At 27.0% G+C, this 23,363-nt stretch overlaps 1 protein-coding gene across 1 annotated transcript; it reads right to left on the bottom strand.

Moving 5' to 3' along the window:
• Positions 1 to 21,871: 21,871 nt before the first annotated feature.
• Positions 21,872 to 23,014, bottom strand: LOC129609246 (uncharacterized). The gene is made up of 3 exons (XM_055521178.1): positions 22,816 to 23,014; positions 22,360 to 22,770; positions 21,872 to 22,296 (listed from the first exon to the last, which is right to left on the bottom strand). Exons 1-3 carry the CDS (start codon positions 23,012 to 23,014, stop codon positions 21,872 to 21,874), a joined length of 1,035 nt encoding a protein of 344 aa, XP_055377153.1.
• Between the last annotated feature and the right edge of the window lie 349 nt (positions 23,015 to 23,363).

Below are 23,363 nucleotides of genomic sequence, written 5' to 3'. Positions count from 1 at the left end.
GTTTTTAATTTAAATCCCTCTTGAAATTTAACAAAACTAACAATGGTTAAGCCCTCTTGAAATTTCATTTATATATGAGACTATGAAAGAAATGCAATAAAGTATATACCAGTTTTGTAGCCTTATACAAATTGTAAAATGTAATCTTATTATTTTGTAAATACCTGTGTGTATTCATTGTACGGACTTTATATAGAATAAAGAGAACAAAAAAGGATCATCATAAAAATTTCAAGTACGTTTACTTTCTAATATCCTTTTTTTTATATATTTTGAACGTACATTCTTAATTTCTGCTAAGTGTAATTAAATTTTACAAAAGTATTAATAAATTGTTAATTTTTTAACACTATTTAAATTCAGTGTGAATGTATGACCTTTAATGTTATCTCAAACTAGTTTTTTTTATAATGAATTTTTTCTTTTATATTTGTAATGACTAGTAGTTAAAAGAGAATTAAGGGTGACCAACCATTCTTTGTTCTCCCGGATTCAATTACCAATTATTCAATTAGCGTCTGAGTTCTCTTTTGAATATTCTTCTACACATTGCCGTTTTTTTACCCTATATTATAAAGTTTAATATTATATAAAAATATAAAAAATAAAAACAACAAATTTAGTTCTGATCTTCTCGAAGACAAATTGGGAAGCTGCAAAATATTAGCCTTTGTCGAACGGCGTCAGTGACTCATCAATAGGTTAAACAAACCGAAAATTAATAAAAATTTAATTATTTTATATTTTATAAAAGAGACTTGTATGATTTCAATGAAATTTTTGCAGATTCCTTGAAACGTTTTTAGAGTGTAGGAACTTTCGGAATCGATTTACAAAATTGTCCTCAACAAAACTTGTAAAAAAAAAAAATTGTTCGGGGTTTGGCAAGTTCTTAGCAGCTTTCCTCGTAACACCTTATCGATGTTCTTTTTCCCTAGTCTCTAGATCTCTGTGTTCTTTACATGGGAGAAAATAGAATACAAGGTAAATACCAATATTTTGCAAAAATCAAAGTTTTCCTGGACAGCAAACTCACATTCATTTTTTATTGGCCAAGTGTTTTTCCCGATAATAATTCCTGATATGCGTTTCTTATGTGTTTTAAGAAATAAAAATCATAACATTGAACCCATTATCTTTTGAAGAACAAGAAATTGTATGATTTATAAGGGTTCTATAACTGTATGGTGTATGGATTGGGCTCATTTCATATTTTTATTTTTGTACTCTTTTTATATGATGAATTTATGGTCACCCTATAGTAAACATATAGGTAATTTTATGTGTTAAAAATTTGGTATATTTTCAATATTAAGGTGCCAATAAAATAGAGCACGGCTAAAGATATTTCTCAGTGAAAGGACGTGCATTAAACGTAATAAAATATTTAGCGCATGCGATAACCATTATACGATACTCGTATAATGAATTTGAACAATCCAATATTCATATGAAATCTACAAATTAATTTAGTATGTACTTGCTTTTATGACAACTTTTAACTTTATACTGTTAAAGACAGAAAACTTATTATTATTCAATTATTCAGTGAATTTTCAAGTTTTTCAATATAAAAAGATTTACACACAAATTTTAAATATTTTGAATTAAAAAAATTTTGTTAGTTTTTGGTACCTTTCTTAAAAGAATTTGAAAAAAGTGCTTATTTCATTCTACTCATCTGTCAAATCGTCATTTGTTCTAGCTTATCGAAACCTTTAAAATGTTATTTTTGACTATTTATTGTATTAAAACCGCCATTATCCTTTAATTTCTGCAAAAGCACAAAAGTAGTGGCTGACTTCTGATCTGGCGGCAAAGCATAGCTGAGCATGGAATTGATAAAATGACCGATAAAATTAATCTCAATCTAAAAAGGCTTTTGTTCAAATTTATGTTCTTTTTTCTACTAACAAATAAGTGGCAGGAATTTGAAATTTTTTTAGATTTTAGATATTAACAAATACCTTATTTCGTTAAAAGAATTTTTTTTTCCATCTCCATTTACTCTCATGTATTTGACTCTCAAAACTTGGAAATTTTGAAATTTTGGCACCTTATATTTCCGAAATTGCAATATTTTTTCATAAATTTCTATAAATGCAGAAAGCTAACAGGAAATACCATACGAGTATGATCAGAAAGTATAATTATTGATCTTAACTCACGCAATTAAACCTTGAATTAGACCATTACGCCCATTTAATTTTTTTTACTCATCTTAAATGTATGCAACCACTTGAAATATTTTGATATAATATGAATGAAAACAATTTAAAATGTAGATTTTTTTAAGTACAGTATTTTTTCCTTACTGAAGTGAAAAGTGCTGAATTACTAGTACAACGTGCAATTTTTTCAATTAATAAGTATTGTTCCTATTCATACAACTGCAGAACGAGTTCGAGGACGTAATCTCGAACCAGTGACCTACCGCTTTCTAGGCGGACGCTCTACCAACTGCGCTACAAAGGTATGAAGAAATTGCCGACAAAATGTTCTTCACATTGTTTTATACTCTAATCCACATGATTACTAAGTATTCTTTACATTGAGATGATACATGCAATCTACTATTTGAAACACACAATCACAAGAACACATATAAATAGGTATTGTGCTTGTTACACTGATAATAAGTGAAAATTGCTACTTAACAAACCATTGGTTTGACCCAATTTTATTTTTTTAAATTATTAACGGATGTAATAAAATTTGAATATTTACCTGTATTTTTTATTTTTTATTTTTGTTTTTGCTTTTAATTTTGATTTGGACGGTGACTAAAAGTGCGTTATTATTATTGTTTCACGGCAATATGGAGAATTGTGTGGTGATATGGTGATGATGAGAAAAATATGAAAATAAATGAGTTTAAAATAAAACAAAACAAAAAAAAACAACTCAAACAAATTTCATTTTGTTTGAGTTGTTTAGCGAAAAATCTGGTGACAAAAAAGGCGTTAATTACTTGATGCATGCATAATTTATACTAATTAAATAAAGTATTTTATTTTTTTCTAAAATCAAATGACAAAAATAATAAAATATAAATATGTAAATTTAGTTCGTTAAATTTTATTTGTTTTTTATTTTTTTTTCTCTTAGTTTTTTTCTCACATCTCACGACTTTTATACGTGTATATAAATACGCGGATGCCTAAATAAGCGGAATATTAATATAATTTTGGATTTTGTTGTTGTTGTTTTTTTTTTATTGTGTATTTAGGTATTCATCAGATAGACATGGCGATATAATTGGTGTCACATTTTTAATATATTTTGTAATGGAATCAATAATATATTGTTTTAAACACCTACATATAAAAATATCATATAATTATAGAAGGTACTAAAAATATAATATACTGGATATTTCGTATAAATTCGTATAAGGTATTTTCCGAAAGCTAAAAAAAAAAACACTAAAAATTTCCATAATTTTTAGATTTAATTATTGAAATTTAATTTATAAAAAAAAAATATGGTGAATGAATTTTTAACAGTTTTTTTTTATTTTATATATATATACATATATATACTCGTATATACATGTTTTTGTATCGCGCGAATCATTATCGTATATAAAATGAATTTTCGATATAAATTTGTTTTTATTTCTTAAAATAATTACGATTTACTGTTAAATGTCCGAAAATTTTATTAAAAATTTAAAGAAATATTTCAATAAAAATATTTGTTAAGTGTAATATTATTGTTATAACATTCAATATGCATATTCTCTAAAATTGAGTATTTAGTATAGGAGATGGAAATGGTGAAGTTTGATTCAGGCAATATTAGTACCGTATTCGCCAATTTTCATTGGGAAGAACAATATCGAAAGAAAATCAACAGAGCTCTCTTAATTTTTTTCAGCTCTATATATGTATGGTACCGTTCAATGTGCTGTTTTGTTAATAATTGATCATTTTAAATGATTGATGAGCATAAAATAGTTTTGAGCAATTGAGCTTAAAAATTTTTGTTTCTGTGATGAAAATACTTTTTTGAATATCTAAACTTCAGGATTTCGCCTAATAGAAATATTATTCTTGAGATTGTTGAAGCATTAAATTCAATCATGATAAAGGTCAGAAAACGGGACATGATTTACTTTTAATAAATGAAAGATTAATAACGTTTAATTATGCGTAAATGATGATTAAAGAAAAATTTGTTTGAAAAACTTTTTTAAAAGTTTGGACTTTGCGCTTGAATGTTTATAAAACTACAAATAGTTTTTGACACCACTGATGAAGCGTTGGAAGGCATGAAAATATCATAAGCTTTAGAATAAGACGTATACTAAGTTGGTTTTGCATATCATATTTCCTGAGTTATAAGTTGAAATTCAAAAATTTCACGATTTTGAGATATTTCTTTGAGGCCTAATAACTTATGTCCTAATAACTTTAGGATTATTATCTAATGTCGGACCCTTTATGTATAAAAATAATACCATAAAAACTATATAAATATTTTTCATTTTGGTGCTATTTGTTATAGCCATGAACATTACAATTTTTATAAATACATACGAGTACAACTAATTTCTTTTCTGTTTGGTTTTCGATCGCGAAAATATAATTATAACTATACTTAATTTTGTGTTAAATCTCACAATGTTTTTTCGATTAACATATTTTATTCTTAAATGTTCATTATGGTTATTAACAAGTATTTAACATTTTTGTGTTACAATATTAATATTCAAGAGTTCGAACCAAATACGTAAATTTGAAAACAAATATTTACAATTGGATGATCATCCTCAATTGTTTTAACAGATTGAAATTAAATTGAAGGCACCTACGCAGATAGATTGTGTTACAACAACTGTAAAATCCCTATACCGTTGCAATTCCTGTAATAAATGCTTACAAATTTTTGATTGATAAAAAACTGCTGTTAGTCAAAAACATTTTAAAAAATTTCCTAATTTTTCAAAAAATAAAATAAAACCAGCGACATCTATAAGATCTTTATTTAAAAATTTACGAAGTATTTAAAAAAAATGTGACAACTCAACTTTACCGTAACTTTTTTGTTGCTCTAATCTTCAAATAAAAGGTGCCGACAAAATTTCTTAAACTTTTTACCTTTCCCGTTCCCTTGTAATTTTTTTTTAATATATTTTTCTTAGTTTTCTTATTTTTTTTATTTTTTATTTTATTTTTTTTATAACAAGTTGCATGCTGTTAACAAATAATCTGTTATGGAACTTGATAAAATGTTCATTGAACCAAATAATTTACCTATCAACTATAGATTAATTTTTGATACCAATGTATTCGTTCCACACAAAATAATTCTATAAATGTTATATACTTACATATGATATATCGATATTTGTATGAAAATAATTAAACAGGTTTGTTATACATATAAAAGTATTGGTATATAATCATCACATAATTTTGCACCTATTGATTATATTTATACATAAAAGTATAGTATAAAAGAAATTGATATTGCCGCCATTATTTTATAGTATCTGCCGCCACCGCATAGATTAATCTGCTTCAAGGTATAATTTAGAAAATTTTAAAATGTAAATTATACTCGTATAACAAGATATTGAAAATAATAAGTATAACTAATTTAAGTACTAACTATTAAGAGAGACTAATTATTTTAGTAAAGAGCGGTAGAATCCTTGTTACATTCTTATTTATTTATATGTAAGTAAGATTGTACAAGCATTAATTAATTGCAAGTGATTTTTGTTCATATACAGCAAATAATGTTGCGTACTATACATGCATAATTTTTTTTTTTTTTGAGGGAAATCTCAGAAACTGCTCATTTAAGATTAAAGACAGATAAAGCGATTATCTCTATTGGCGGCAAAATGTTTTTCGTATATATTATTAGGGCCACCTTAAGTTATAAGCTCTGATTTTTATTTTCTGTTTTTTTTTTTTTGTTTTTTGCTATATGAATTACTAAAAAGTTTTCCGTTCTGTTCAAAAATATTTTTTTTTTTACTATTGAGTTGCGCTCCCTTATTCTTTCTCTTTCCCATCTGCGAATGTATTAGAATAATTCTTTTGTACTTATTTCAAAATTATGTATGTATATATATATATATATAAATATACAAGTATATGTATACGATTCACAAATTCGTACATGACACTACCATTAACTGGCCGTTATAACTCACAATTTTCTAGGTTTAAGTTTTCAATTTTATTTATTAATTTTTTACAATTAATAAAACATATTTAACAAATATTTACCTTAATTACACTAATTAGCCCTACGAACTAATAATCATAACACCATCATATTAATAAACGGCAACTATGTTTGCTATTTATGTGTTGCTCTTCAGAAATTCGGAGTTGCCATTTAAATATTTCAAAATTACAAGGACATTCATGACCTCTGCAGAAAATATTACGAGCTAAACTAAAAATAATAAAATTTTGAATCCTGATGTCAAAAATATTTATTCGTGCTATCCCTAATGAAATTCAATAGAATTACGTGATTATACAAATTTTACCTATTTTTTTCTCAAAATTAACTTTTTCGAGTTACAACTATTTACTAATCAAAATCACATTGTATATTATCCTTAAACGGTCTTAAAACACTTTACATCATGATTTCTTTTACTTCTTTTACATTATTCTTTTGCAACTTGCAAGCAACAGGGAGCAACAGCAGCGGTTAATTAAAGAGCATGAAAAACAAAAAAAAAAGAATGATTTTTGCAGTTCAGAAAGAGAAAGAAGGAAAGAAAAAAGTGTTTGTGTATTCAAGGGAGATTACTGCAAGTTATATGTACAAACAACCATACTTACATACTTGCAGATCGTTATTTTGTAATAAGCAAATGAATGGCGACATTACACACAAAAAATAATAAAAGGGAAACAAAATAAGAAGAGAATAAGAAAACGGTATAAGATGAAAAATTAAGACCCCGGTCAAAATTGGTAAAGAACTTATACAAGGTAATAAAGAAGAATGAATTGTTATTGGGATTAAGCACTACTATACTATTATAGTACCAATTACACCCATATAGGTTAACAAGTTTTTATTTATATTTACTTGTATTAATTTTTGCAAAAAAAAAAGAAACAAACTACATATATCAGAAAATACTCCCCACTGTGAACGGGACAGGATAATGTTGTGAGATAATAATGAATCATAACACAATCTACTGCCACGTAACTATACTCGTATGTTTCATACATTTATTGTTTAAAAATTGATAATAGATGCTAGCTTAATTTGATAATAGGTACAAAAACATGAGAATTACAAAAAGAATTTCTTTTAATAGATCTTAGATAACTAAAAAGTTAGCTACTTTTTACTCAGCACTACTCCTAGCAAATCATATAATAGGATATTAGATTGACGCGGCTTCCCGTTCGAGAGCGTTCAGTAGTAGATTCGCTATCACCAAATACTGCTTTACTATCGCCAAATAATATTACCTTGCTTTACTTTGTTGAAATAGTTGGATTTTTTAAAAATCTGATTTTTCGAAAATTATTTTAATTCAGGGGAGCATTTAGAATAGAATTAATGAATTTTACAGATGTTTCTAGAACAACGAAACTAAAATTAGAGTGTAGTATCTTTTTTTTTTTAACTTTCTAATCCATGCAAATCATATTCTGAATTAAAATTTGTAAATAGATCCCTAAAATGAAATACATGAGTTAAAATGGAACTGAAATTATCAGAAAAGTTTTAATGCTCAAGGGTAAAGTACTGATTAAATACCAATAGAGAATAAATGCAAAATAGAGCAGAACTTGGGGTAATTAATTTTAAATATGAAATTTTCAATGAACAAACTGGTCATCTAAATTAAACAACAAAATCTTCAAAATATTTTTCTTTAATAGCCAACTATTTTAAAGTTAAAAATTGCATCATATTATTTCAAGAGACTGTAATTTTGCTTTGTTGAAATTTCTTACGACTAAACTTTAATTACAAAAAAAAAATTTCAAAAGTTAAATTACGGCCCAGTATACTGAAAAATGTTGCTCTTTGTACAAAACAAAAACAGAGCAGCAATTTTCATTGAATTATTCTTTTTCACAACTTTTTTATTATTAGCGATTTTTGCCTGTAAATAAAAAAATGGAAACCAATCCATGTATATATAGAAAATCCGCTGTTATTGATGAAAATTTGTTAAATGTCGGCAAAATTTTCTTTTACAAAAATAATTCAGGTGAAAAATTCTTATAAATTTTCGCACCCTAGGATATTTTTTTTGTTTTTTCTATTCTTTGTTACGTCTTTTTGATCAATTTTTCTCTATTAAATTATTGCACATTTTTTTCTTAATATTATTGTGTTATATAATAAAAGTGATAGCACAATTATTTTATTATTGTTATACTCTTTATAACAATATTCTTATAATATTTAAAAATAAGTGTACATTGATATGTTTACTTTTATAGAATATCGGGAGCGTCGGTATTTTATCAAAGAATGTGTTTATATAGTAGGGGGTTTAAATTATAATCACATACATATGTATATCGAATTTATATAAGCTGGATTATAAATTCAATAGGTTTTATACAATAAAATATGAGAATTTCTGGAATAATCTGTTAAAATTACGAATTAAAAATGTGTACTTAAGTAGTTTATAAGAGCTTCTTTTAACAAAAATTAAAAATCTTTGACAATATTATTGTTCTATAATAATGAATTTGCAATGTACTTGTAAAATATAACAATTACTTCTACTTAGGAACTTGTTCTAATTCGAAGGTTTGTTACAGTGCAGCGTAAGCAAAAGTTTTAAATTAAAACCGCACTATATTATTAAGCATTTCTTACTTTTGATAAAGTTTTGATTTGGTTATGAATTTGCCATATTAGCCCTTGTATTTCCTTCTAATTTCAAAACAAATGTTATACACATAGCTAGTTTGAATTCAATTAATACTCGTATACATTTCTATAATAGTGATATTTAGTATAATTTTTTATAGTAAAATTTGGCATGCTTATATGCAAAGACATCACATATTACACTGTGAATACAACTAAAAAGTTTCTACCTTAAGTCTTTTGCTTCTACATTTTTTGATTCCAACTTTTTCATTTAGTCATTAAGGTAATTTAAATACCTTTTAATAATTTATTCTGGTACTATTCTAAGGTTGTCTAGAGTATCCCTGAAGCTAATGGGCAATCCTTTCGTTTGCTCTGGCAATAGTGGTATTTTTTTTGTGTCCCGGGCCACTATAGTATAGCGGTATTAGATACCGAAAATTAACATCGGGGACTTTGATAAATTCCTCAAAAGAACTAGGGGGCTTAAAAATGTTTTATTTTGTACTTGTACTCCAACACTTTGAAGATTTTAACTTCCGATTTCATTTACTTTTCCAGATTTTTTCCTATTATAAAGTATAGCCAAAATACCTTACTGAATTTTTTAATCTTTTATAGAAATGTTTACAACAAATGAAATTTTATTTATTTTCATCGTCCTTTTTGACCAATTGGTATTTTAAATTTTAAACCACATCTTCCACTTAATTTTTAATACTTTCTTTCATTGCTTCAAATTGTTATACTCGTAGAATTTAGCAAATTTTTTAATAAATTAAAAATATTTTAAGAATTAAAATCTAAAAAGGTTAACTTAAATTAAATTATAGTGTTCGAACGATATTTTAATTAACTTGATGTGTAATGACACATTCCGATTACAAAAAATGTGTAGGTACCCAAATCACATTTGCATGCCAAACATTTGTGCATGAACAACACACTCTTATACCATGTTGAAACTTTTAAAATTCATAACAATATGAAAATTTCTTTTGTTTTTTGTGTCACTTTATTATTATGCAAATTCATCCCACATCAAAATTTATAAAACATATATTTATCTCTTTCTAAAATTCAGAAACCAAAAATATTTTACAGAGGTGTTAACATGCAAGAGAAAAATCCCATTAATTGCTCCAGTCCAGCAATATTGTTAAAAAATAAAAAAATATTTCTGGTTAAAAAAAAAATTATTGTTTTTTTTTTTTTGAATAATTGATTTTGATGTTTACCTTTAACGCCCAAAATTTATGAAATTTTACAGGTAAAAACACAAAAACTTAAATGTTTTATTAATTTGAATTTCTGACATTTCATAGTTTTTAAACATAAATGACGTTCGTGAATTTTTTCATCACCATTTTCATTGTATAATTAAAAATATTTAACAAGAGAACAGAGAAATCACATAAAAATCATAATGAACATGAGATGATCATTTCCCTAATCATCGTAATTCTGCAGAGAAATATGTCAAAAAAAAACAGAAAAAAAAATTCAGAAAAAACGTAAAGTATATGAGTTGATTAATTTGAAAAACGTTTACACACTTCTACTAAATTAATAAGAAACACGTATATACCTAACAACTGACGTATGTGTATGTATGTATATATGCAGTTTAATTTGTGCCACATTGTGTATATAGTTTGCAAAGTAAAACGCTTTATTCAATCAGGTATACGGTTATAAACGACAATAATTATCACGCTCATGTAAATCAAACATTCATACATACATTTCAAAGAAATAATCAGTTGAATAGGTAAGTTGGCATGTAATATGGCACATGCCTTAAAGGAAAGCCACAGACCTAAAGCTTGATATTTTTACATCTTTTCATTATGCCCACAAGCTTTAAAAGTAATGGATTTTAGTAAAAATCAGCATTATAGTTTATTGGTTATAGGCAATAACCAGAGCAAATTTTGAGAGACACTACATACGCAAGAAAAACCGAGGAACATTCTGAAATAAAAAAGTACCTATTTAAAATAAATTGGGGTTAAAACAATATTATGTAAATAAAAATGAACTTAATTCCAGATAATAACAAGCTTTTATTGAAATTTTTCCCATTATGGCTTTAAAATTTTATTGCGTACTTCTAAATTAAAAGATTAAAATCGATGACTTTAAAAAAGCAGTCATACATTGTGCATATTATGTGTTGTAGATTGTAGATTGTAAACACGGAGTAATACGTACCGCGATCACGTAAAGGACCTATTTCCCCTCTCCCCCCCCCGTCTGGGTGCGGGGCGCGGTCCTACAACAATTGTGTTAACATATTATGAGATAAACTCATATGTACGTTAATAGTACAAATTGCTGAATTATGATACTGCAATTTTCAACTTGCGATATATAATATTGTTAATTTTGAACGACAATCATTTGGAAACGAAATCAAATATGGCAATTTTATTAGACTTTATAAAATATTTAAATTTCTATTGGTTTTGGCCTGAGTAAATTTTTTTTCTAAAAGTGGTACAAGATATTATATTATAATTAGGGCTGTTATTCTTACATATTTGCATTTCGATACTTTTACTTTTTCAATAAAGAAAAACAAAGGTACTCTTACACAGTTATGAAACTTTAAAAATATTGAGTGGTTGCAACTGTGTAAGCTATTGAATAAAATATTTTTAGAGCTTTAATTAGCTATGAGTTTAGAAAATGGAGACAGTAAGCAAAAGTTTTGTTCCATAGTTCTAAGATTATTGAAGAAGGTGATGGAATGGACGACTAGACACAAATACAGCAGTAAAAACTTTCACTTACTTTATTAAATTTTATATTGTAAAATTTTCGCTACATTTGACAATAGTCAACTATTTGATTTTAAATTTGCCTAAAATTGTTTAGACACTTTGTTTCTGGTTTCAAGTCGAATAGCTTCTATAGCATTAATGTATTCTGCAATTCACTTGTAAAAAGTTCCTTATTTTCACATAAGAACAAAGTATCTCAATCTGTGCTTTTTTAAAGTTGAAAAATTCAGTACTTTAAGAGTGTTTTTACAGGAAACACTCGGATATTCCTGGCTAAGTGCAAGTGCATTTACAAAAATCTTTCCTGTATCCATTAAATTTTAAATATATTAGCAAACTTGCTATAAACTTATTAACAGATACTCTGCATATGCCTTATAAATATATAATTACATACTTACATATACATTTAAATCTATACTATATAAATTTATAATTTTTAGATATTAACAAGCTGTCAAGTTCATGTCAAAATCTTAACAATTTTTTAAACCGTAATTTGATTAATAGTAAACCTGTGGTACATATGATGGGTACCTTAATATATTTACAGGTTATACTCGAATCATTTCTCATAATAATATCTGTTATCTTCGTTCTATATGATATCTAGATGCCCATATATTAAAACAAGTATACATATACATACATAATATATGAAAGCATAGTTAAAATACTGTAGAAAATCATTAGGTTTTTTTTTTTTGGTTAAATATCAGCAGCTTCATATCGCGAACAAGGTCAAAATGTTAAGTCTATATCAATTATAAAAGTAAAGACAAGGAAAAAAAAAATTAACATTTTGGTTATTTTCAGTCCATTTTTCTCATAAAACAACCAACCATAATTCTCTTATCCCACAGTTTCTTTCTTGGTTTATTTTTTTTTTCATCTTCTTTTAATGATTTGATCGTTCGTTACTTGTAATGAAAATTTATTTTTTTTTTTCTTACAAATTGAGGGAAATTGAGAGTATGAAGGAGCGTCTAGATCGGGAGAGGAGAAAATTTTTAAGAAAAGGTAAATGAGGAAATTTTTTTTCATGTTTTCCTTTTTAAAATGATGCACGATATTGGAATTTTTGAATGCGGATTGATGTGATGCTTAAGCGTTAAAAATAAACGATTTATACACTAAAACCAAATCTTCTAACTATTTTATACGCAATAAATTCGGATAACCGCTATGGTTTATAAACTAGCACATTTCCTTTGAATAAGTAAAAATACTTTTTCAATAGCTATTTAAATTACATATTATGTTCCCACATTCATTAATATTTCAAAATAAATGAAATGATTGCATACATTTAGGATGAAACAAAAAAAAAAAAAAGAGAAATTGAAAGATGCACTTATATAATAATGGTCCTATTTGACAGAGATAATAAATGAGCTAGAAAATTCGTTGATGATATGGCATTTACCGTTAGTTTCTTTCTTTTGTGGGTATTCGAAAAAGACAGCAGTTTTGGCAAATTTCGAGATGCGATAACTGGGAAGAAAATGGAGCTTAATTTCAAGGTCAATTATATTATTGTAATGTGTGATTGTGCTGTATCGTACTATAAGAAGCCTGTAGTTACTTTTCTGCATTTTCAGAATTTAAAACAAAAATATTTGTGGTTCCGATACAAGAAGTATAATAGAAAATGACTTTTTTAGAGGTTTGAAGGGCTATTATGTTAAAAATTTCTTCTTTAGCGAAATAAGTTTTTATAATAAAGTTTTCTTTATGTATTTCAGCTTTCTACTTCAAAGGATGTCAAGTTTTAGTAAGAAGGTACGCGCACGGACGAATGTACGGTAACATAGAGTGCAACAAATAAGCAGTTTTTTTCATTATATGAACGGTGTTATTCATAATGTTCTTTAGCTCTTTGAGTATAATTTTCAATATAATTTCAATTAAGTCATACTCGTGGTTTTAATATATTACGAGTATGTAAGTATAAAGTATGTATACAAATATTTTGTGCATTTAGTAAAGTATATTAATTTCAAATGGGTATTAGACGAGTGTATACGCCAATGACTAAATATGAAAGTCATATTATGAATGTGACATGCAAATTATAAGAATTTTATATGTTTAAAATTTTTTAATCTATACGTCATGATACCTATCTTACGTTTATATTGGTAATAATCAAGTATACAAATGAAATTCGAAATGAGTTGTAGCAAATGTTGTATAATAGGCTATAGTTCGTAACTTAAGCTATGTACATTTAATGGCACTGCACTTTACTAACAAAATGTATTAGTTAACATCCACCCCAGCTGGAATGACTTATTACGAGTTCTAATTGCTACAGTTTCCTTGAAATTCCAACTACCACTCTTCCAGTTTCAACAAACAAAAATTTCAATTAACTTCACATTCAGTTCATTTAGAACGCATTTAAAATTTTAGCTTGAATGTTGTAAGAGTTGAAAATTTTACAAAATAAATTGCATACATAAAAACGTTACTGTAACAGCACTAAAAACTGACACGAGGAAATTCTATGACAAATATGCTTCAGTATGTTGGAGAAATGCTAATGAAAACAGTCTTTAACAAGATATCTATCGGTTCGTCCGCCTGTTGTTTTGTATATTTCTGCCTCTTAGTGTAATTAATTCCTAGTGTATAAAACTTTCTCTATATTATAAACGAATTAAAAATATTTTTAACCAACAGTCAACTTTAACATTTTTTCCCAGTTTTATATTCTATACATGTGAAGAAAATCACTAAAAGAAAGAATTTCAAAAATTTATTTTTCTTCTTTCAAAATCCCAACCTAAAATGTTAATGTCAAGTAATTGATTTTCCTAATTAATCTTACTCATAAGCAGTTCGGTGCTCTTTTTAATTGTACAACAACATAATTAGAGATCTCGTCATACTTCTTGCTCTTATTCTTTTTTGAATTTTTTCTACAGGTTCTAATTGAAATTTATATTTAAGATTCATTTTCTTTTATCGTAGATCCTTTTTAGATGACACATAAGCTGATGATCTTTTCCTATATTGAGTCACATTCTTAAAAAATTCTACTTTAAAAAAACCATTGAAAATTTTAAAAATCAACTGATCTGTTTTTTTTTAACTTTGAACAGATTAAACTGTTTGTGATTCAAGTCATTGCATAATATCTCCATAAAAGGAAGAAAACAATGTTGAAGAATAAGATTCTAACTAATAAAACTCAACATGTGTTAGTCAAAGATCCAACAACAGAACGTAAAATATTTGATATATAAGGTGGTGTAGAACTGGTAAAGCTTTTATGGGGTCATTCCTTGTTGAAATTTTAGTAAGTGAAAGAAAATCACATTGAAAGAATTCTGTCTGACAAATATACAAAAATTTTTAGTTTTCTAAAATAAAAAAAAAATTCATGTTTATGCAGACTACTACTTGATAACGTTAACCAACCACTGGCACTACTGTGATGCACGAACAGCACATTACCCTAGCTTCAACATCTTTGAAGTTTTTATGTGTACATTTATCAGAAAGAATTTTTCAACACATTTTTCTTGAAATCTCGACTTTGTGAAATTTATTGCGATCACAATATTTTTCTTACCGCATGCAACCCAGGAACAAAATTTTAGTTCCTGATAGAAATTAAAATTATACATACCATAAATATTAATACTTACTTTGTTTTTTCGAGCGAATACCACTTCTATAAACTCTCTTAATTGCACCACAAAAATATTAATAGAAGTAATAGAAAAATTGTTCCGGATACTTCTTCCGATAGACATTTTCAATACTTTTGAATGAAAAAAAATATCAAATCCTTGTAATTTTTGCTCTTGCAGAAAAGGTTTTTATACAAAAAAACATTCAAATTATTCACCTAGTGTTTTTTATTTGAATCTTGATTCAGCTTGCTCTTGATTAATATTTGTGCTCTGCTCATATTTGTTGTCATTACCACAATTCCGGTAGGGCTGGCGCGGAAGGGATATGAAGTCCTTTCGTTCGGTCCTTCCCATTATGTTAATGTCTGCCATTAGAGGCAGACTTAGCGCTCTGCTTGATTGGGAATTGAAACATCGCCGGATGCCATCATGCAAAACTGTTCATTCCATTTAACTCAAGGAAGTTCACCTCAGAGCTGCTTGGGATGAACCGGAATCAGGTTTGCACTATTACTGGTTTCTTCACTGGACATTTATTAGGGGAAATATCGCCTGCACAAAGTAAGAAAATGGGACTCCCTTTTGTGTAGATTCAGCTAGAATGACGAGGAGACGGCCATACGATTTAATTATTAACTAAAATTTAATTAACATATCGCACTTAAAAGAAATTAATTACACCAAAATCATTATTAAAATTTTTTTTTAAGTTCAAAGAATTGTGCAAGTTTTTGAACTTAGTTCTCCTGTTTTAAAAACATTTAAATTTTTTCCTTTTAAAAATTTTACAAGAGTGTGAATGAAATCAAATCGATTTTGAAGTTTTGAAGTTTACCTGTCTTAAATGCGACCAGGATGATGAATAAAAATGAACTACAATCAAAAATAATAAAGTTCTTCTGTGAATACGACAAAATCTTCGACGATGTCAATGCTTAATATGTCCCTTATCCCACAAGTACTTATAGAAATTACTAGTTTTTTGCAATTTGGCACAGCGCTCAGTTGATGTTTTATAATTTGGCAAAAAATTTGAATTCCATTCCATTAGCAAATTCTTTTCTTAAAAGTAAATAGTTTACAGATTTTCGCTTATCAAGAAACACTACCAAATCTTACAGAATATTGGAATTAAATTAAAATTAATTTTTGTTTTTTCATTTTTTAATGCATAATCTCTACAAGGTGGCTTATAAATATCCCTTATACAAATATTTATATAAAATTTCTAGAATATTAATTTTGTTTTAAAGATGCACAATAGAATTTTTTTTTTCCTTTAAGAAGATCTTTCCTTCTCAGTTTCAAATTATGTCCTGCCTCTCGCCATGAATTTTATCATTTCAAAAGTTTAACATGCACATGTTAATTAAATCAATGTATAATTAAAAATTCTTCTCAGTTTTTCATATTCGTTTTCTTATATACATAGGTACGCCGTATACAGTCACATATATAGATTCGAAAAACTAACAAAACACCCTGGGGAGTTGACGTATACGAATTCATGTAATATTTAATTATTTACGTATGTATGAATGTATATGACATCCGACAAAAAATTAAAAAACTATTCTTGTTTTCAAATTAGCTCATAATTTTTCTGTTTTGTTTTCGAGTCTTTAGCGTTAATCTGAAATGATTCAAAAATTGCTGGAGAGAAAAAAAAAACATACTCGCATTTAAGAAAAGCATCATTAATTCACTTTGTTTTTTTTTTGTTTTTGTTCAATGTTAGAGCGGGAATGCATCATAATTTCATCAATAAACCGATTTATTTGGAAGTAAAACAAATGTTACCATTCCGCAGAGCTAATCGAATCAATCGGTGCTTATTTTTTTCCTCTCTTTTATTTTTTTTTTTGTTTGAAATTCAGCAATAAATAAAGCTAATGTTTATCACTTTGGATTTAATTTGTAAGAATGAATAAAAAAACAAAAAAAAAGGAAATGAGTTTATCCTAAATAAATATTTTTTTAAAGAGTCAGCTGGCCCGCAGAGAATGAATGTTACCTGTTACTTATATATTCACATACACTTATGTACATAGGTATGAGCATATAAAATTTTTGATTATTAAACATTCACCATATTTAATATTTTATTTAATTAAGATTGCCAAACGTTTAAAATGTAACGATAACATTTTGAGTAAAAAACAAAAATTTGTAGAAATTGTTTTGCCGATTTTTATTCAGTGAATGCGTGCCATCTATTCTCAATTGAGAAGATCATTTTTTTCGAACTACGTTCTACGTTTTTTCCCGATAACACAAATGCAAACAGTTGATTGGATAATATAAAGTGATATATAGAAGAAACTTAAAAAATAAGCTTCACCAAAGAGATATTGAAGTTGTAGGAAGTGTAGATTGAGGTAGACAATATTTCAAAACTTTCACGAGACAGAACACGAAATACGAAATATAACAAAAGTAATCACACATCCTATATTTTTTGAATTTTTCGGAATCTAATAAAGTATGTTCAAAATTTTAAGAAACATTTAGTAATGCAATCCCGTGAAAAATTGGTAATATTTTTGGCACCGAAAGCTATCATACAGTAGCTTTTGATGATCTGTCTCACAACAAGTAGGCGTTGGTAAACTGTAACTTAGATAACCTAACTACTTAGGTTTATAGTTTACTGAAGCAATAATTCAGTTTAATTGTTTTCGTTTTTTTGGTTCAGTTAACTACAATGAGTGAATAAGTAAATATGGAAATAGCACGCACAGAAACCACAATAAAAGAGAGGGAAATAATAATGAAATTGGAAAAAGGAGGCAAATCGATTGGAAAAACCGGAGAAATAATTAGTAACAAATTTAGCCACAGTAAAAAACCGTGCAGGAAATACGGGAGAAGATCAAAGTAAAACTGGTCGTCCTTTAAAGATTAATAACCGTGCTTAGTGCATCAAATGAACTAAGGAAAAAACCCAAAACTGAGTACTCCAAAATTAGTTCCAAACATGTCATAAAATTTGCAAACTAACATTTGGTTTCAAGTTATTCGTAGATTATTGTGAAAAGAAGAATATGGCCGTGCTCCACGTAAAAAACCTCTAATATCAGAAAATAATAAATTAAAAATAAGAGATTTTGCAACAACATACAAAAATACAATGGCAAACCCCGAGTTCTACATGCAAAAGTAATTTCAATGTTTTCGGTGCAGATTGTGGGGGGAAATTCGGGGGATTGTGGGGGCGCAAACGAAATCAGGCATTGAATTAAGAGCATTTTATACACGTGCAATAGGTACTGCGATGGTTCGGGTATCGATACTTGGTCTCTTTTTATTGAGCAAACATTGTAAATTTGATAATTTGAGAAGTTTTTTTTATAATTGTTAATTCTACTCATAAATTCTTAACAATTAGGGACTCTATTTCAAAAAAAAAAAAATCATAAAAATTAATATTATTTATTTTTATATTTTTTTAGCAAATTTTTATTACAAATTTATATTATATGAGTTAAAGTATTCCGTATTATAAATTTTATTTTAAGCGACCAAATCCGACCGAAAATTAAAAAAAAATAAAAGATCTACAACATTAAGAACATATAAAAACATTAAGGAAAACGAAACAAAAAAGAAAAACAAAAGAACAATAGAAAAAAAAAGTTATTTTAAGCGCCGGTAATTAACAGGTGATTTGGTATGGGCGCCTAAATCTTCACATATTTTGTAGATTTTCGATTTTAATTTTTTTTCCCTTTCTGCTTTTGAATATGAAAAACAAATAAAGTATGGAATTCTTATGTTACACGCCTAGCAGGTACTTATCTAAACTATACACATTTTTTTACATTTTGTGTACATATGTACATACTTACATGCTTATAAATGATTTGAAATCTATAAAAAGTGCAACTATGAAATTAAACAAAAAAAAATAAGAATAAAAATATCGAAATGGTAAAAATAACAGCGAAAATCCTGGGCGATATAACGCGACTGCGACAGAATTTGTGTATGATAAATGGTTTTACAAAAATTGGGCAAAATAAAAAATGTTTTCTGTTTTTAGTTTCCTGTTTGTGTTTTTTAGGGGGTTTTAGAGTGAAATTATTGCTCACACTTTTATTAGAAGAAGATCATTTATATGAGCTGCACCATCCAATCCACATTAAAATCCATAAAAAACTCTAATATTTGAGCCTCAGAAAACCTATAGAGAAAATAATTGCTTCATATTTAGAAATTCATTATGCAAAATTTGTATTCCATTAGAGTATATATTATGTCATATTGAATATAGGGAAACTTAGATTGAATGATACAATTTAAACCGTGTACGCGATTGAAACTTGATTTGAAACTAAATTTGATCAAACTTTCATGAAGATAAGCATTTATTCTATAATTTCCAATAAAAAATTATTGATATTCCAATAATATTGAAATATAAAAGGGCAGAAGATCCTCACTCTTTACCTTGTCTGAATTATCATTACAATAAATTGCCATTTGATCGTATGCTCTCTTTTATGGGTTTTTGTAAACCATTTCCGTTCTATTTACATGAAAATAAGCTCGTATTTTATAAATTTTAAAAAGCGTATGTTCTTAAAATAAATGCAATTAGTCTGAAACTAATATTCCAATTTTCAAATTTACAATGCTCAATTCTTACATTTTGCTTATATGAAGAGGGATCCTAAAGAATTCATATAAACAACCAAGGGATTAAACTGAAATCGTTAGAGCCTCTACAGATCCTGTTTCATAATTCAATACAAGTTTTAATTCATTGTCAAGACTATATGCAATACCTTATAATCTATATTTTACAGCTCCAATATGTTGGCAAGAATAACTATGACCATTCGTTTAAACATTTTGTAACAATGGCTCTTGATGGCAAATTATAGTAAATCAAAACCTAAAATCAACAACAACAAAAAAAATAGTAAAACCTACAAATTCAAAAAAAATGATTTACTCCTCCATTATGAAAAACACACATTCTTAACAAGTTTAGGAAGAGGAAAAAAAAAAACTGAAAAGAATTTGTGAAAAAAGGACTGAATTTTTTTTTTCTAGATTTTATTAAAATTCTCCATGAGCATAAAATTAGGCGCCTAACTAGCTAAAAAAGGTTGGAAATTCTCACTGAACAACTATAATTATCTATTTGTTTTTCCTTTTTTTTTTGTTCTTATTTTCGCCGGTTTTGTGCGTCGTTGGAATCATATAATTTGTATGTATAAAGGGATTTGAATGCTATTATAGATTTCATTTCCCACTAGTAAGTATTTTAAAAAAAAAAACTTAGTAGCTTTATCAAGGTTCTTAATTTCCTCTTTAATATCTGCATATTCGATATTTGTACGATATTCAACTGGAATAGGTCAAAACAAACCAATAAATTTGACTATATAATCAACATACCGATTTTTAGGGTCTGGCCCTTCAAATTAATTCAACCAAACCAAATGAATACCAAACTGTTAACTCAGAAACTAAACTGGAAAATTCAAAGAATTCAATTATTATTTTTGGGTTACAAAAGGATAAAACCGTGCTGTGTTAAAATTAAATCATTTCTGCATTCGTTTTCGTAATGCCCCAATCGTTAGTACCTTAGAGTTGTTTTTTTTTTTTTAATTTTTATTTTTACCTTGCCCATATTTTATATTAACGAGGAAACATTTATCGTATTTTTTTTTTGATAAAAAGGGAGAAAACACCTCCTTTTGAAAATATTGAGATTTGGACTGTTTAATTAGCGAAAATGAGTGTGAGAGATCCTTTTCTTCTTCTTCTTCTACTTGTTATTGTTTCTGTATATTACAGGTATTTTAAATGTTTACCTTTGTAAGTATCTTATAACAAAAAGAAAATTTTATTTCATTTCTAAAACTGTAATAATTTTAGGGTAATAATAAATAAATAAATATAAATTTTAAAATGAAATGATGACAATAAATTGTCTGGATAAAAAAAAATAATTTCTTGATGAAGCTGGTGGTTAATTTTAACAATGAAAAGTCATGACTCCAAATGCAATGAAAAAATTCAGAGGAGTATTTAAGGAAATAATAAAAATATGAAAAGATAAACGAATGCCTAAATAAAGGTAAAATTGATATATTGATTTTATTGACATATGTACAGATGTACAACAATATGTATGAGTGAATGTAATTTTAGTTCATACCTACCTATACGTTTGAGTAGCTTCTCAACACAATTTTTTGTTTAAAGATTAAATCTTTAATATCCTTTTGTTTTATTTGTTAAACTGATTGTTCTTTTTAATTATATAACGACACAAAATTGTAAAGATTCTTGGTATGCAGTCGTATACAGCGACTTACGCCCATTTCATATGATGCTTTTTCTGTAACAATGCAAAAGGTATAATGGTTTTTGTTGACATTTTGAACCTAAGAAAGAATTGGAAAACAAATCTAAACAAAAAAATAGTTGAAGCTAATTTTGGTGTACAAGACTGTGATCTAAAAATAAATTATTACATAAGAAAAAATTAATACAGCAAAATGATTTCCCTAGCTCGCCAAGATTGTGGAACAAAGAAAATATCATTAAAAAATCCAACTTACATGCAAATACGAATTAAATTTTATTTTATTCTACAGAAATTTGTATTAAAGCTAATACACTTGATATACTCTGAACGTAAGTTTTAAGAACTACTTGTAGCATTAAATATTCAATAGGAGCAAAAAGGTAACCAGTGGTCAATATAATATGTTGAATTATATTTATGCAAAGCTTTTTAGAACAAGTTACAGTAAACTTTTCCATTTTAAAATTTTTAATGTCACTATTCTCTAACTTGATATATAAATTTTCAAGTTTTGTATCAAGAATACCCCTTCTATCAAAGTGGGGTAATAAGTTTTTTAAATTTTGTACCACCCTTTTGTTTTTGTAGATGGTTCTCTTAAAATTAAAAGCCCTTTCATCTTCGGCCATTAAAGCATTAAAATCAGCATCTTCTGTCTCTTCGTTAAGCATTACTGGTTGAATAACACAACTTGAATGAAAAGCTGAGCAAAAGAAAATTATTTTTAAAAAAAGCATATATCTGACAATTGATAAAAACAACTTACCAAAGAACTCTTTTGTAATGTATTGAATATGAAATTCATGTAGGGTGGGAATTTTACCATTGAACTTAAGTTTTTTTAATATTTCAACCAGAAAATTATGATAGTATTGTATATATTTATCTTCTTCTGATAATCTCAATTCTTCTTTCATAGATGTATTCATAAAATAAAGTAAATCGAGTACGGATGAACCATAGAAACTATACTGATAATCTAAGATAATAGCTTCTAATGGCTTATTAATCTGTTTTTCGTCATATTTATACAATAAATTATTCACCCAAAAATCACCGTGTACAAATGAATTGAATTCATGTTCTTGTACATCAAATAATTTTCGTCCAATGTCCATTAATTGTGGTACTAATTTTTCAATTTTTTCACTATATTTTATATATTCTGCACCGAATTTTTAAACAGTTTCACCACAAATTCTTAAATTATTTTCAAAAAAACTTGCATATGAATTTGTATGTCTATTAAAAAATCCCCGATCATATGTTTTAAATGAATTTGGTTCACGTTCATTTAATACAGCTGATGTTGCATGCAATTTCGCCAATTTTCGTAATGCAAATTTTATATGAGCTTCATCAAGGCCTTTTGTCAAGGATTTCTTGATTTTTTTTATATGTATAACAGAAAATAAAAGCATTCTTCGAAAAATTCATTCTGGCAAAATTTCGAAATTGTAGTTTCAATAGTTTCTATATTAAATAACCAAATCACTGTAGGAATTTTATGCCAGCTACCACAGCGAATCTTTCAATTTCAATTGTGTATTTACTTGAGACAATGATGAATTTTCTCTGTGCAAATTTTTAATACTCTAGCTTCTATAATTTCATAGATATAGCCAAATAATTTTTGAAGCTGTATGACCACTACCTAAACCACTGCTTCGGTTACTTTCAATTCAAAATAGGATTCTGGTATTTGTTATAAAAAATTAGTTTTGAAAATTTTGTAAGCTTTAGTTTACACAAACTCATTTAGCTTGTGAA

The sequence above is a fragment of the Condylostylus longicornis genome, unplaced genomic scaffold, assembly GCF_029603195.1.
Source record: "Condylostylus longicornis isolate FDR11 unplaced genomic scaffold, ASM2960319v2 ptg000038l, whole genome shotgun sequence".
Taxonomy (NCBI): Eukaryota; Metazoa; Arthropoda; class Insecta; order Diptera; family Dolichopodidae; genus Condylostylus; species Condylostylus longicornis.
This window is presented reverse-complemented; position numbering and strand designations above follow the sequence as displayed.